General features: G+C 37.7%; 1 protein-coding gene across 6 annotated transcripts in view; it reads left to right on the top strand.

Annotated features, from left to right (window-relative positions):
* adgrb3 (adhesion G protein-coupled receptor B3) overlaps positions 1-14,024 on the top strand; it is a 117,605-nt gene extending 103,581 nt beyond the window's left edge. For 3 of the 6 annotated variants that reach the window (XM_055029316.1, XM_055029320.1, XM_055029322.1), the window contains 11 exons: positions 1,485-1,554; positions 1,962-2,028; positions 3,677-3,780; positions 4,422-4,520; positions 4,807-4,978; positions 5,112-5,207; positions 6,874-6,913; positions 8,780-9,444; positions 9,568-9,603; positions 10,422-10,526; positions 12,965-14,024. In XM_055029316.1, coding sequence (XP_054885291.1) covers positions 1,485-1,554; positions 1,962-2,028; positions 3,677-3,780; positions 4,422-4,520; positions 4,807-4,978; positions 5,112-5,207; positions 6,874-6,913; positions 8,780-9,444; positions 9,568-9,603; positions 10,422-10,526; positions 12,965-13,153 — 1,643 coding nt within the window. In that variant the 3' untranslated portion in view covers positions 13,154-14,024. The remainder of the gene's footprint in view (positions 1-1,484; positions 1,555-1,961; positions 2,029-3,676; positions 3,781-4,421; positions 4,521-4,806; positions 4,979-5,111; positions 5,208-6,873; positions 6,914-8,779; positions 9,445-9,567; positions 9,604-10,421; positions 10,527-12,964) is intronic. The other 3 variants (XM_055029317.1, XM_055029321.1, XM_055029318.1) reach the window with 3 other exon arrangements.
* The last annotated feature ends 2,124 nt before the right edge of the window (positions 14,025-16,148 follow it).

The following is a 16,148-nucleotide window of genomic DNA, read 5'->3' as shown; positions in this document are numbered from 1 at the left end:
AGCTCTCCTGTACTGTAGCAGGTTGCAATGACCTTATGTCTGATAGAGAGGGTGGAAGCCTGGCATTTACAGTACATTGCAGCAGAATACGGTTTGGGGTTTAAACTTCTAAAATTTAGAATAATTACACACTAAAGCAGTATTTGGTATAAGGAAGTTAAAATTCTATTGTTTATGTTTTGCAAAGTCTCAGTCAATTTTGTTTTATATTCTGTGAAAGAAATACAGTTGATTGTAATCAAACAGCATAACATAATGTGTTCATAGCAGATGCTATTAAAAAAAAAAAAACCTGTGCAAAATATTAGCACATCTGGTAATAAACCCTGACAGGCAAATTATCTGCATCAAAATGCAAAGATTTCTCCTTCATGTGATAAATGTCACTCTGAATCCCGTGTCCAAATAGCTCCTTATTTCAGACTACTGGAGAAATCTCTGCTTAAAAAAAAATCAATCTGATTATGAAAGAGCCCACTCTCATTCTTCTTGTTACCTAGCAACGAACAAGGCTCTCTTAGTCATTGCAGTGCCACTGCTTGCTGCAAAACATGGACAAAGGCTGTTTTACTATCACTTGGACGGCTTAAAAAAGTATTAGCAGACATTTTGGTGAAAGACAAATTACAGGCAAGTAAAATTTAAGAAAAGATGCATTAAAATTATATGAAAAAACAAATCGCACAAAGTCTGAAAAAAACATTTAGGGATTTTGACATGTAACAAAACGGGGGACACTAACATGATCAAAAATCATCTGTGAAGTAACATGCGGCCCAAAGAATACTGTTCATGTCTTAATTCAGCTGGTCTCAGTACAGCACCCACACCGCGCTGTTGCTGGGCTCTGATTTATGGCGTGCTTGTGAGCACTCAGCACACTTTACCTCTTCAGCACTGCAGAGAGGCACAGGATGGCCACGGGGTCTTTGGCTTGTGCCTCCAAGAAACTGATTACATCAATTGCACCTGCCCGTGCCACTCGGAGAGGAAACGCTTTAATATTCTGAGCACACAATAGTGAAGACTGAATCAATTACCACTGATCCATAATGAGGAGCCACATACAAAAAAAACAAAACAAAAAAAAAAACCTAAAAAAAACTATTCCTATTGCTAGGGAACGAGATGGGGGGTTGAAAGAGTGGTGAAATTCCTCACAATACAAAGATGAAGTCTAGCTCTATGGCTTCCTATGTGTGATGCACTACTGCCATTTTGTCAGAGCACCATGCAGTCTTTTTTTCCGTCACCTCTTAATGGGATTTTTACAATATAATGAGTAAAATGGTGAAATATATATAGCTGATCATATACTCTCTGATATCTGCATAGCCTCATGCTGTGGTCTCTAATGGAATCACTTTAGCTGCACTTTGTTTAATGACTGGAAGCTACATCTTTTTTGTGTGCACTGAAGTACATTTATGTTCTTGTGAGTTAAACTGCTCAAGTAACTATTTAATGTTCTCTTTTTTTTTAAGGATTGCCAGCTTTAGTTGTTGCCATTTCAATGGGATTCACTAAAACAAAAGGCTACGGGACACCATTGTAGTAAGTTTTTGCTTTTTTTTTTGCTCCTCTCTTTAATATTCTGCACACAGACACGTTGGGTTCATGGCAACACTTAAGAATAATGATCAAATCCTTCTGGAGAGTCTTACTTATCCTAAATGGAGCCATAAACAAAGTCCCATGAACCCAATCAAATTTCAAAATAGCACAGCAAGACCCCAATTTCATGTGAGCTGCCTCTCTGCTGGAAACCAAATGCATAAACACTGCTTAAAATCTCCTTAGCATTTTATTGCTCTGTGAAACTTTGGGAGTGGAGTAACAACATATGGCACCTCTCCGCTGACAATTGAGCAAAATAACAATGGTGTGCTGGAGTGCACCATTAATGTGGAAGTTAATGCTGTAGTGGGAGTTAATTGTTTTTTTCCTTGTTTCCCCCGCAGCTGTTGGCTGTCCTTGGAGGGTGGGCTCCTGTATGCCTTTGTTGGACCCGCAGCAGCTGTTGTTTTGGTACGTCTTGGTTACCGATGTCTGATGTTTTATCCCACTTTGCTTGTTTATATAATACAATCTACTCAAAAATGTGAATGTATTTGTCACTTCATCAATTATTTTATTAGCAATGAAACACATTTTAACTGACGATAATGTTCATGTTTTAGTCATGATTCAATATGATTGCTGTTTAACTGTGATGTGGTTTCCAAGGCAAAGTAATGAACATTCAATCAGGCCCTGTGTTCAAATAATCCCTATTTATTCACCATATAATAGTCTCCCATGCAGCAATGGGGTTATTAAGTATTTATGATTTAGATTTGTCCAGCGTCTCTTATATGAGGCTAATTTAATTGCCCTATATTTACAAAGTTGTAATTAGAAAATGACCCACAGACTCATCATTATCCAGATTGCTAAATTACTCAGCCAGCAGAAACTTAATGCTATTTTTCACTGTCGTCTTTCCGATCTTTGGTAGAATTTGATTTGAGTGAAGAATAAAAAAACACTTTTTAAGCCATCTTGGCTGTAGTTTTCTTCTGTGATGGACCTCAGAGGAACACAAGCTCCCGTCTGACCATCTGCAGTGAGATGATTGGGGAACGAGGTGGAGGGTTGAAGAGTGGTGAAATTTCTCACAGTACAGAGATGAAATCTAGCTACATGGCTTCTTATGTGTGATGCACTACTGCCAAAATGTCCTTTGAGGAGAACATTTCAATATCTTTTACCAGTGGTTCTTTTTTTTTCATTTGAATGATTTTTTATGGGTTATATCAACACAAAGTAGAACACAATTGTTTTTTGAAGGTACAAACCGAAGTATGATATAGGTGTATTTCTATTACCTCTGTATTTATTTTGGGTCAAGATTAGCACTTTTTTGCTATTCTTCTAAAGTACAGTCAAATTAAATGGAGAATGTTTGGAAGCAATGCTACTCAAATACTGTTAAATACTCTCAGATGGATTTTGGTCTGAACCTTGACTTGGCTATCCTCACTGCCAAATATGCTTTGATCCAAATAGTCGCAACTCTGACTACAGTTGCAACTGTAGACAGCTGTAGCAACAGAGCTGAGAGAAGCTGTGTTGCTGAAAGGTGAATCTTTGCCCCCTCATCTTAAATCTGTTGCATTTATCCTAAACCATTCCCCCATCAGCTCTAGACCTCAACTTGCTAAGCTAAATTAACCCCAGACCAAGATGCTGCCACCTCCATGCTTCAGCTTTGCATTGATGTATCTAACCTGTCATTTTAGGTGGTTAGCCATCTCTTTCATCTCTGGGTTTGTTGTCAAAGCATACTCTTTTTTTTCTAAATCAAGCAGTTAACATTTCTCCATGAATAATTTAGAGCTCAGGATATTAATTTATCACCCAGCCATTTGTCTGTTCCCTATCTTCGTCATGTTACTCTAACCCATAAAATTTCCCGAAAATAAACTGAAGTTTGTGAGTGTGATGTGGCCAATCTGACAGGCAGATTTTTTTCTTCAGGGTACTGGGATGGGATGAGTGTGCAAGCCATGTCTCACCCATTGCCTGAAATGTCAGAGAGAAGAGCAAACAACAGAAACTAGAGGTCAAAGCTCTTTGAAGAATAATGACATCAGTTGTCTGAGTCTGCATATTCTGCTTTCTTCTCTTCTAACAGGTCAACATGGTGATCGGTATCTTGGTATTCAATAAGTTAGTGTCCAGAGATGGAATCCTGGACAAGAAGCTGAAGCATCGTGCAGGGTATGACAGCACATCCTTGTTAGTACCAGTTTTTCTTCTTCATTTTTGAATATTCACATTTTTCAAGTACAGTCATATTCAATAAATTAGAATAGTTGTTCCAGTGAAGCTTGTTTGTCAAAATAAAAGTAACCTTTGAAAAATAACGACCTTTAAGAAGGCATTAAACATCATTTCTAAACATGTGTTTGTTGGTGTGATGTAGTATTATAATCTTAAATATGTTTTCATTTGCTGTAAGCACAAAATTACCATAAAATACCAGAAAGAAAGGATTGAGTACTGTGTATTATTAATCCATGTAATGTGTTTCACCAAGTGGAGTTACTGAAACAAATTCTAATTATTTGAATATGATTGTAAAAATACTGCATGCTTTGAATATTTTCATGTACATATTGAGATCTGTACCTACATTTTTAATTTATGTTGAAAAAAGATTAAAAAAAATAGAGGCATAAAGAGGTTAGTTCCCTCCTGGGAGTGACACGGCTTTGTATTTCTCTGGCAGAATGAGTCCAAGATGAAAATGACGTTAACACCCACACAATCACTGGCCATACTGTTGCTATAGAATGAATGATGGAGGAAAAGAGAAGTCAGGTGGATGTCAGAGTTGTTTGTCATGATGTTGTCCCAATGTCTCTTGTGTCCCACAGACAAATGAGTGAGCCACATACAGGATTAACTCTCAAGTGTGCCAAATGCGGTGTTGTATCAACAACTGCTTTATCAGCAACAACAGCAAGCAATGCAATGTAAGTGCCTGTCAGTGTCTGTGAATCAATAAAACGATGCTGCGGGGAGTTTCTTTATGTACAGGGTGTCCACTGCAGGGTGCGCTAAATTCAGTTTCCAGATGCACCCACAGTACCACAGAACTAGTGTGGAGGAGCTTTTGAAATGAGCTTACATAAACATCAGTATGCAGAGCAAAGCCCCACCATCATTCTGGAGGAAAGAGGTCATCATGGAGATTTAACTCAGATCTCCAGACCTTATCTCGTTTGTCTCCTGCACAAAATCCTTCCTCTCTTCTTCCAGGGCGTCATTGTGGAGCTCCTGTGTCGTCCTACCTCTGCTGGCTCTGACCTGGATGTCCGCTGTGCTCGCCATGACAGACAAGCGCTCCATTCTCTTCCAGATCCTCTTTGCCGTCTTTGACTCCTTGCAGGGTTTTGTCATCGTGATGGTGCACTGCATTCTACGGAGAGAGGTAGAATCAAGCCGCCTTGTTATTTCTTTACTACTGACATGGGATTTAAAGGAAATGTCCTGCTGGAACAATCAAATCTGTCAACGTTTGGATAAGTAAATTTATTCACACTGAATTTTTTTCTCGGCTTTAGGTGCAAGACGCTTTCAGATGCCGGCTCAGAAACTGTCAAGATCCAATCAGTGGTGATGCAACAGGAACCTTCCCTAATGGGCATGCTCAGATAATGGTAGGCACTGTCACCCTGTTATCTGCAGTCATTAGAGAGACTGATATTTGACCCAATGTTCCTTTGTTATGTATAAAACATTTCCACCACTCTTTTTGTTCTTTTTCAACCTTGAATAAACTTATTATTTGCTTTTTGTATTTCTATTGTCTTATTTTTGTTCATATTTTTGGTTTTCAACAACTAGACATGTAACATTATTTTCCCTAGATTTAAAAAAGAAATATCACAAATATGCCACAACATGCAGGGTAAAACTTCTGACCATAATGAAAGTCATTAGTTTTGTTTTCCTTTCAAAGTCCCCTGGTCTAATTGTTTCTTTCTACTTATATTTTCCCTCCCATCTCTTTCTTTTTCTCTCATGGGACAGCAGGCGGCTGCTACCCTCCCTGACCTTTGAAACAGGGCAACAGTATTTTGATGTTGCACAGTCCCACCATTGGCAACCCAAAGCAATGATCTCCGATTAAGATTCTCATAGCCATTTGAGTGGTACAGTTTTCACACATTAGCAGAATGGTGTCAAAGCTGCTGACATACAGCCTGCTAGCAGTGAGCACAAAAGCTTTGCAACTGCTTCAGCTGCATTTATTTTCCTTCCTTGAAGCAGAATAGAAGAACTAATGTTGTTTTGGCTACTTGGAAATAATAATAATAAATGTTTTATATTGATTTTTATAGCTAGCTACAATGAGTTGTCACTTTATTTTCTTGCATAGCATGTAGCACCTGTCACATTTATTGGCAGGTCCTGGTTAAAGACGCATAAAAAACTTTCAAGTAAATTCCTCTTATTGTAGAACCATAATTCTATTGCTGCAGTAACAATGAAGTGTTTGTATCTTTGTCACATGAAATTTGAGAGTTTTGACCATTTATACCAAGTATTGCATGTGGTGGAATGCTAGAGTGTTAATTTTGACAATTGAAACAATAAAATCCGGTGTGCTTAGCTGAGCAGTTTAGATTTGAGCACTGCTTAACTATGCCAATCTAGTTTTGTATGACAGTTTATTGTTTGCTTGAAAAAGAGAAGAAGAAAAAACACAGCAAGGCTGCCAGATATTATTCTGCTGCTGTGAAGAAGTAAAATATTAATCCACCCTGTTTGGAGATCTTTTTATGGATGTGTTAGTCTTAATAGCTGCTATATATCTGTTGAGTCATTGCAGGAGAGGCAGCTGATATTACTGTGTGTACATTTTTCCATAAATGTTTTTTGTTTTGTTATGTAGTTTTTAGCAAACTGTTGAAAAGATGTTAAAGGTTGCCTTTTTATGTATTTTTTGATATAGTTAAAATCCTTTAGACAGAGGCTAAAATGGCTCCCTCTGTTGTTTCTTGTGGGCATTGGAATCATCTCAGCTCTAGTGTTAAAAACATTTTGACTGTATATTTCAGCAGGTTTGGTGAATAAGTATTTTCTTGAAGTCTTTTCCTAATTCATGAAGACACCCTAAACCTCGAATAGCATGGTCACATTTTTCAAAATTCATTTAAGTTGTACTACAGTACTATTTTTGTTCATATACGATTGCAACTAAAACAAAAATAGTTAACTTAAACCATTTAAAATCATGCTACCCAACTGCGCACATAAATGTGGAAGGCATTGTTCAAAATATATTGGTGAAACTTACCGCCGACTGTTCTCTTTCTACAGACAGACTTTGAGAAAGATGTGGACATCGCCTGCCGATCAGGTATAGAACATATGGTCTCTTACTAACAAGATTCCCCTAGCTCTGGTTGAAAAAGGTGTAAACAGTAAGAAAACAGCTCAGGTTATATAACAGCCAACACAACCCCACAGGAACTTTTCACAGTTCTGAAAACACCAAACTTTATTGTGAGAACAAAACATCAGAAACAAAACTACTGGAGTGCTCAGTATTTTTGTGTGATATTTGTTATGTTTCTCTTATTTACAAATTAATTTTATTGAAAGGAGATAGGATTAATCACTAGAAACGTTAAAAAAATGAGAACAGTCAACAGAAAAAGTATATAAGCTTCCCCCAATATAAATGAGAGTAGCAACGTGCACTAGACTGAAGCATGATCTATCTCCAGTCTCTTATAAACCAGTGAAGAGCACATCCTAAATGGAGCTTAAAGGAATTACTATGCTGACCATTATTCAGAGCTCAGCGAGATACTGAAGCTAAAGCGGTTGTCTGGCATGCTTGACTTACTTGGTGCTGTCTTGCGAGCTAAAGTGGATGTGCTGTAGCAGGAGGCTGAGCTGACAGGTGTCATTTATAAATCATGACCAAATTTGAGACCAAATAAAAACTGTCCAGAGGTACGTTAGAGGTACAATAATTCTGTCAGTCTGCAGTTTTTGTTTGTTATGACAGTGAAAGAAAACAGTTGTTTAAGAATAAAAAAGTCCCGCAAAAGTATTCATTGAGTGCTTCTAAAAAATATTCAAATCCTCAAATGTTTTATCCTTTTTTATCCAATCCCCAGACTTATACTTTTTCATAACCTCATGTCTAATTTGTTTTATTTTGTCCGCATGCTGTAATGGCAGCCAGGAGCACTGATTACACAGTAGCGTGACCTTCCAGACACAAGTGTCTTTATACTACAATCACTTAAGACACGGTCACTGCACTCTGGTGTTCTCCATTCCACTCACTATGAGACTACTAGCTCCAACTGCCTGGCTTTGTTCAGTTAGGTAATTCAGTTTAAAGGGCGTGAATAGTTAGTCACATGTTTTATTTAAAAATATTTTATGTCATTGTTTTTATTTTGTAATTATCTGTTTTTTGTCAAAAAAAGGCACATTTTAAGTGTCGTGATTGCTTTGTAAACACAATAAATTTGGTAAATATCCAAAGGGTGAATACTTTTGAAAGGCAATTTACCTATTGGTGCGAATCGTAGATTGCCACCAAGACAATCTACAATATATTTAATTTGCATTTGCATTTGCAGCACCAACTCCTTTCAAAAGTCAGACTGTGAAAGTCTTAAAGTTTCATGCAGGGAGAGCTTTTCTGAGAAGAAGCAAAGAGCTGCGAGAGAGTTATGGCTCGAAGTGTCAGAAGGAAAACTTTTGGTCATAATATGAACTTTGTAAAAGAATGGCAAGAAAAATAATATATTCCCTCCACTTTGCAAGTATGCAGTATTTTGTGTTATTTTGAAATGTAATATCACAATGAAATACATTAAAGAATCAATATTTTTTTGCAAATCACTGGATGTGGTGATTTATCAGGTCATCACCAATGACTAATGTAGCATTAGTAAACATGAGGGGATTTTAAAGAGAGAATTAAACTACTTTCTTATTTACAGCAACATTGTCTTGAGATTTCAGAGTGTTGTTGTGTCTTTTTGTATTTACTGTAATATCACACTCAGCATTTTCATGGTTACTCATTCTATGAATGATAAGCATGCAGTTTTCCCTTGACTCTACAACCTCCCCTAAAGATCAGTAATATTGATTTGAATTTTGATTGTTCTTTTGTTCTCATTTTGCAAAGTTTAAGACATTAAAGTTTCTTTTGATTAGGCTAACAAACTAATTTCTGTATCGCCCTGCCCTCCAGCGCTCCACAAGGACATGGGCTCGTGTCGTGCCGCCACCATAACAGGCACACTCTCCCGCATTTCCCTCAACGATGAGGAGGATGAGAAAGCGCCTGAGGGCCTCAACTACTCCACGTTGCCAGGCAACATCATCTCCAAAGTGATAATCCAGCAGCCTTCAGCTTTGCACATGCCAGTAGGAATTGGCGACCTGAAAGACCAGTGCATGTCTGACAGCAATGCCGACATGCGCCGCACAGTCTACCTGTGCACTGATGACGGCATGCGTCAGAGCGACCACGACATGGAGGCCCGACAGACGCAGGGTCAAATGATGGAGACGGACTACATAGTGATGCCTCGCGCCTCGGCGGGTGTAGTGTCGGGTTCGGCCACCCTCCCCACCCTTATTAAAGAGGAGCCCAAGATGACTGCTGCCATGGATACGCTGCCCCACGAGAGGCTAAAGCATTACAAGATAAGCCCTGACTTCAATATCAACCCGTCAGGCATGGACCACATGAATGTGAACCTAGAGCACCAGTATCCTAGTGCTCCAGAGCAGATGCAAACCCTGCCCTTTGAACCTCGCACAGCTGTTAAGAACTTCCTTGCAGAAATGGAGGAAACTGGGGGCCTATCTCGGAGTGACACTGGCTCCACAATATCAATGAGCTCCCTGGAGGTACATACTGTCATGCGGATTGAACACAAGCAACACCAAATTCCACCTCACCAAATATTTATCTTATTGTTGAAGTGTTCTGATGACTTACTAAGATGACTCCTTTTATTTTTGTCCTAACAGAGAAGAAAGTCGAGATATTCCGATCTAGACTTTGAGGTATGTAAAAAAAAGATAAATCTTTCTGAAGTTGAGCTTATGTATAAAAGGCTGTTTTGCGGTTGCGTTAGCCATTTGATTTAGTAGTGTCTGTTGTGCCTCTTAAGCTTATTGCTGTAGCATAGCCTTGACTCATCAGGATTTATAGACTTACTGTGTAGTTAAGGTAAAAGCAAGGCTGTCAGCTGACAAACAGGGCAGTAGCTCTCATCAACATTTTATCCTCCTCCATCTCCTTCATCCATTAGCTATATGTTGATTTTCAAACTGTATGCTTTTAAAGTCATTTGCACATTTCACATCTGATTTTATCACTGGTCAGCAATTAAAATATTGGTTTGCAAGTACATAATCAAACCCCCTTTGGCAGATTTTTAGTATTTTCTTTTGCTTTGTCAAAGCTTTACTGCATATATATTTTGTAATCTCTGTCAAAACACGGGAAACATGGTGCTTCCGGCAGCTACTTTGGCTCTGGTTGCGTTTTTAGCTTAGATTTATACAAACACTTCAAATTGGAGATTTGTGCCAAAGTTTATCAAAAGAATTTCCTTTACACCAACAAAACCCTAAATAAGGTGATTTATCACAAAACAATTATATTATAGCATTAGGTGTGCCTTTCTGTCTTAAGTTATCTCTGTGTTTCCTTTATTTTGGCAGTTATTCTCGTATATGCAGAGGAAAGTAAAGTTGTTTCAGACCTGGCCTCTAAGTAAACTACACAAACAAATTGATCAAAGGTGGAGGGGGTGGAGAGGAAGATGCATTTCCATTATTGGCTGTCAATACCAAAGCAAAAACCCTTGCCATTGCAGAAAGTCATGCACACCAGGAAAAGACACATGGAGCTGTTCCAGGAACTGAATCAGAAATTTCAAACCCTGGACCGATTTCGAGACATACCAAATATGGGCAGCATGGTGAGTAACAGGAAACCCAGGGGGGTGGCTGTCAGCTAAAGAAAGAACTCAACATCCAAATGATCTATTTAGATATTTGGTGCAGGACACATTTACGTGTGATTGTGCAAATGAGTGGTTATGTGGCAAAAGTGTGCCTTTCTACATCTAATGTGCCTGCAATCAGCAGAGGGGCTGCCTCTTAAAAGCCTTGAAGAACAAGGCAAGTCTCAAGAAAAATAAAATAACTGAAAAACATGATCTTTGGCAATTTAACTATAGTGGAGTGCATCCATTCCAATGCAAGGCCATTAATGCACTTTTCTTTACATGCACATTTATCTACGTAGCAAACCCATCATTTTTTTATTCATTAATGCATGGCAGATTATTTATTATATCAGCAATTATGTAAGTATTAGCCTAATAAGGGGAGTCTCTCTCTGCAACTGTGTGGGAGGTGGGATTTGACTCCATTAAGAAGTCGGGCTAATTATGCAATACCTCATGACCTTGCTGCAAACCAAAAGGCTCACCATCTGTCTACACACCTGACTGGATATGTAGACAGTGGGGACATCAGACTTAATCCATCTGTTTGAGATGAGCCCAGCCTCTTTTTTTTCAAACACTTAAGCCATATCAGATACAGCTCTTTGAATATAAATTACCTCTCTTTTTTGCTCTTTGCCTCACTTCAACATTTCAAATAAAGTTGATACCAAAGATAACCTGAGTAAATACAAAAATCTGTTTTTAAATTATTTAATTTACCAAAGGAAAGAAAGTCACCCACCCTAATCTGACTCTGTTTGAAAAAGAAAACACCCCTCCTGTTAAATAACAAAACAATGGGGGTTAACCATATTTTCTTGGGACATTTGTGCTCAATTTTATTATCTATGACATGTAGAAGCCATTTATAAGCTCATGGGATGCCAATGAACCACAATGAAGGTTGCTATCTATCAATGGGAAAGACATGTAGGAATTAAGATCCTTCCCACAAGATTGCATCAAGAGCTTATCCATTCGATCACAAAAGATGGCAAAACATCAGCTCAGGTTAGTATTCATAATTCAACAAAAAGAAACAGACTTGTTAAATACATTGTGCATAGGATAGTTCCAAGGTCGAAACAATGTACTGTGGAGAGAAAATACAATATAAACGTGAATGCTTTGGGGAGATGGTTCTCTAATTTATTCTGTTGTAAAACTAGAATAGCGATGCAGAGAAGAGCAAAGTACTGTTATTGTAGCAGCAATATAATGGACTTTGACTGCAATGCTACTTCAGGACCTACACTACTTCTCCTAACTGATGGAACCATAAATTCTGCTCCCTACCAAAAAATCCCAAACCATTAGTTTGTGGCATTAGGTTCGAGCAAACTGAAGTGAGACAATAACCTGAAGTTGTCACACAAGTCCACCTCTGACTGACTGAAAAAAACAAAAAAATAGATAAGCATGCTGTCAATGCTTGAAAATCATCTATTGTGACTGAATTCTGCAAAAAAAAAAAAAAAAAAAAGGCCCAAATTGCTCCATAGCGAAGTAAAGAATTCAGATGACAAACACTTGTTCTCACCTTGTAACTACCAAGAGTGGAACAACCAGTTATTGGGTTATTTGGGTTTATTGGGCAATTCAGGTTTTCACAGAAGAGCCATTTAATTTGGGCAGCTATTTTGTCATGCGAAATTAAATCATTATTACAAAACTGCATTTTGCATTTACTCAGGATATCTTTGATGTCAAAATGTACCTGATGATATGAAACATTGAGGTATGACAGAAAAGGAAGAACAGGGAAATATTTTTTAAACTACTTTACATCACTATAAATAGTAGCCTTTTGACTTCATACTACCACCCTCCCAGTTTTAGTCACTGCTGCAGTACAATGCAGCTTCAGGACCGTTGCCTAGTTACAGTGCAAGTACCTTTTTTTATTTTTTATTTATTTATTTTTTTTGTAGAAAACGATAACTACTTACGTCCCCTATTTTCCTTTTCCCCCCCCAAATGAACCTATTGCAGAGCTGGCAGCAAACATTAGTATCCATTTTATATTCTCTGATGGGAAGCCGCTTCTTTCCCTTATTTGCACTAATGTCTTTGGGACTGTCAGTGAGAGCACATTCAGACGAATGAATGGCTCACACATGCAACACATCCAGCGCTCTAGTTTATGAGCTGAGGAAAGCAGAGATCTGTTCCATGTTAATAGTACGCATGTTCCCATTTAATACACTGCCATTATCTTTTTGTTATTTGATGCTTCTTCCAGCATTAATTCATTACTTTCAATTAGCAATGCTAGGAACTCATATAATGCCCTTATGAATGAACTGACCTCATTGGAAAAAAGTGCATTTTTGAGAGACAAGTAGCAGTTAAGCTGCTGAGGATGTCATGCTACTAACAACACCTGCTGTTGGCCGTGTTTGCAGGACAAGGCAATGCCAAAACAGAATCCATGGGAGAGCTACAATCCAGCCTGTGAGTACCAGAACTACGCCACTATGAATGTACTAGAATCCGACCCCAAGGACTCACTGGAGATGACGGCTGCAGAGTGGGAGAAGTGTGTCAACCTACCCTTAGATGTCCAGGAAGGAGACTTCCAGACAGAAGTGTAAAGGGTAAAGAAGATGGAGGGGGAAAAAATGCAAACTTGGAAAGGAGGAGAAGGGGATGTATTTTGCACTGATTAAAGCAACAGACTTTTCTAACAGCCTTGGCAAACATATCTGGATCTTACGAGCGTGGCAGGGACATAATGTGCCAATACAATATAAGGACTGGGGAGAGAGGAAAAAAAGAAAAATAAAAAGGGATAAAAACATCAGTGTTACTTTTTGTATTCTCACTAGTGTACTTAGTGTGGGGCAGCCTGGTGTACAATATTTACCATCCTGTGTTACCAATTATCTGTGGAGGAATTGGCTGAAAAAACAAAAAACAACAAAAAAACTCTCTTAATGAAACCTCACAAAGCAAATGACATACCATGTCGTCCCAGCTTCATCGGGTCCAGTTTTGATTTCCTAAAACTGGATCTGGGAGCACAATGTATATATTTATGCAGTTTTTAAAAAGTTTATAACAGTCGGTTTGGCCATTACTACACTTTTTACTTTATAATATAAAAACATGGGAGGCAAAGAGGATTTTTTCCTGTCATATTAAAATGAATGTTTGTCAAGCTACATTCTTCATTGCTTTAAATGCAATAAAGATAATACTCACTTTTATATAAATAATATATTTCACAACTTTAATACTGCAGAATCTGCTTGAAGGATCCCAGCAAGCTCTCTCATCTGCAGCTCTGTATAAAATATTTAAAAACAAAAATGTTGTATGGTGTAAATAAACTTTTGTCTACATATGTTTTACTTGTGCCAATTTATTTTAATGAGGAAAAAAAATGCCAACTTGATCAGAAGATATAGCGAAAAATGTTAACATTTGAAAAGGAATGTAAATAAAAGAGGAAATATGTTCGTACTGCTTCAGAGGTCGTGTCAAGTTTATGTTGTGTGTTGGTTGTCAAATGCATCACTCACCTTGAATGAGACATTATCTGAACGAAATGAGTATCACTGAAGTAAACATGACTTACGTTAGCTACACACATGCTAATAGTTATTTAAATGGGAAATGAAATGAAGTTGTCGTGTACCACTTTTGAGCTTCCTGGATGAAATGTGCTGAAACTGTTATATCAATTTGTAAAATCAAATTGATATAAAAAGCAAAAACATAATAGCTGTCTAGTAGCTCATTTAAATTATTTTTATTGAACAATATGATCACAATATGATGAACTATTACAGTAAAATGGGCTGTTTATTAAAGCCCATCTAGAGAGAAGTTGCAAATTAGCTCATGGTATAAAATCTGTAGTGCAAATAAGTAATTAAAAGTCAGCATAAAATGAATTTTCTGAATTTTGAACATTAAATAATAGGGTGAAATTACATCTGATTTTATTTCTATAAATGTAAACTTGGTGACATTAACATGTCCAAAATAATCCAAACGCAGTAGCAGAACACCTTGTGGCGAACCTAAATAATAAATATAAACTCAGACATTGGTCCACACTGTATTCAACACACATGCCAAACAGCATGTTGTTTCTTGAAGAATAATAGTTAATTCATGTGATGGGGATGAACAAAAGCTATGCTGCTCTCTTGAGTTCATGGAAAACACTGTTTATTTTTGGAGCGCTCCCTGCAGTTCTCTTTCCAAATACTGGAGGCACTACAGAGAAAATATCATTTCACTGCAGGAATGTTAGCACTAAATGAGCCTGAAGCAACCTAAAAGAAAAGAAAAAAAATCTAATGTTTGCAAATATTTGAAATTCAAAAAAATCTGTCTTATCATGATTGTTTTACTGCTGCTACTCATGCAGCAGTAAAACATAAGTTCATGAACCAATACAGTTCAGTTAATCCTACCACCCTTAATTTACAATTCCCCCTTTTAGGACATGTTTTATTAAAGAATATAATAGGTGTTGCACATCCACCTATGTCAATTTCCTGTGTCAGTAATCATCAGCTTCTTTGTAAATAATTATCCTGTGCAAATGTGATGACGAGTTAAAGGATTGTGTTAACACGATAAAAGCATACTTTGGTCTTGGCCACTCTGACTAGTTGTTAGCCTCATGCTTATGAATCTGGATCAGTAAGTACTTATAATCTATTACCAGAATAGTGCTTTAAAAACAGAAATATTCCTTTAAGAAAATTTATGATCAAAATACACCACTGCTTGAAAATCTCACTCTTTAAAAAAATAGATTCTGTTTAAATTTGGACAGATGGAACATTTCAAAAGGTCCTGAAGAGTGTCCAATAAGGCATCTGCTATATTGACTTTTATCTCAGGTTGAATCAGTGACTTAAAACTTCCAATCACAGTGAAAGATTTGCTCTGTACTGTTTTCTGCTTCTCTTCAATCCACCAACTATATTCGATTTCCAAATGTGGCTGGGAAACATTTAAACCCCTAATATGTTTGTATGCCTCCTGAAGGACACAAACACAGCTGATAAGATCAGCTTCCTCAGACAGACAGGTCCACACAGAGCTCTAATGGGAGGAAGCTGCCAGAGCTGAGGGAAAATCTTGTTTGGTCTGTCTGCTGGTCTGTGCATGTATGGCGATGAGAGAAGCAAGCATGTGCTCCCTTTTCCATCTGGGATCTGGGGATCCACCGAACAGGAGAAAAGGAAGTGCCTGAAGAAGTGGGAGGAGGAGATAGTTGCATACAACTATCTTATAAGGACAAGAGAGAAAAGACGAAGAAACAGAGAATGATCCCTGGTGGACTGGAATGAAGACTCTGGAGTCCTCTAACCTTGTCTGCACACAAATGAAAGTGATGAAATTCAGAGTTTATCCAGCACAATAACGTCTGAATTTACACTGCCTTTCAATTTAGACTGCAAGACATAATTGGGTTAATTATATTCACTACTGTTATTAGCTTTGTCACAGTGTTTTTTTTTTGTTTTTGTTTTTATTATACCAATATCCTACAGCATGTGTCAAACTCAAGGGGGCTAAACATATCTATTAGTTTATCCTTGACCTATATGGTAAGTTCTTCAA

This window comes from Poeciliopsis prolifica, unplaced genomic scaffold, assembly GCF_027474105.1.
Source record: "Poeciliopsis prolifica strain line A6 unplaced genomic scaffold, Auburn_PproV2 SCAFFOLD005, whole genome shotgun sequence".
Classification (NCBI taxonomy): Eukaryota; Metazoa; Chordata; class Actinopteri; order Cyprinodontiformes; family Poeciliidae; genus Poeciliopsis; species Poeciliopsis prolifica.
This window is presented reverse-complemented; position numbering and strand designations above follow the sequence as displayed.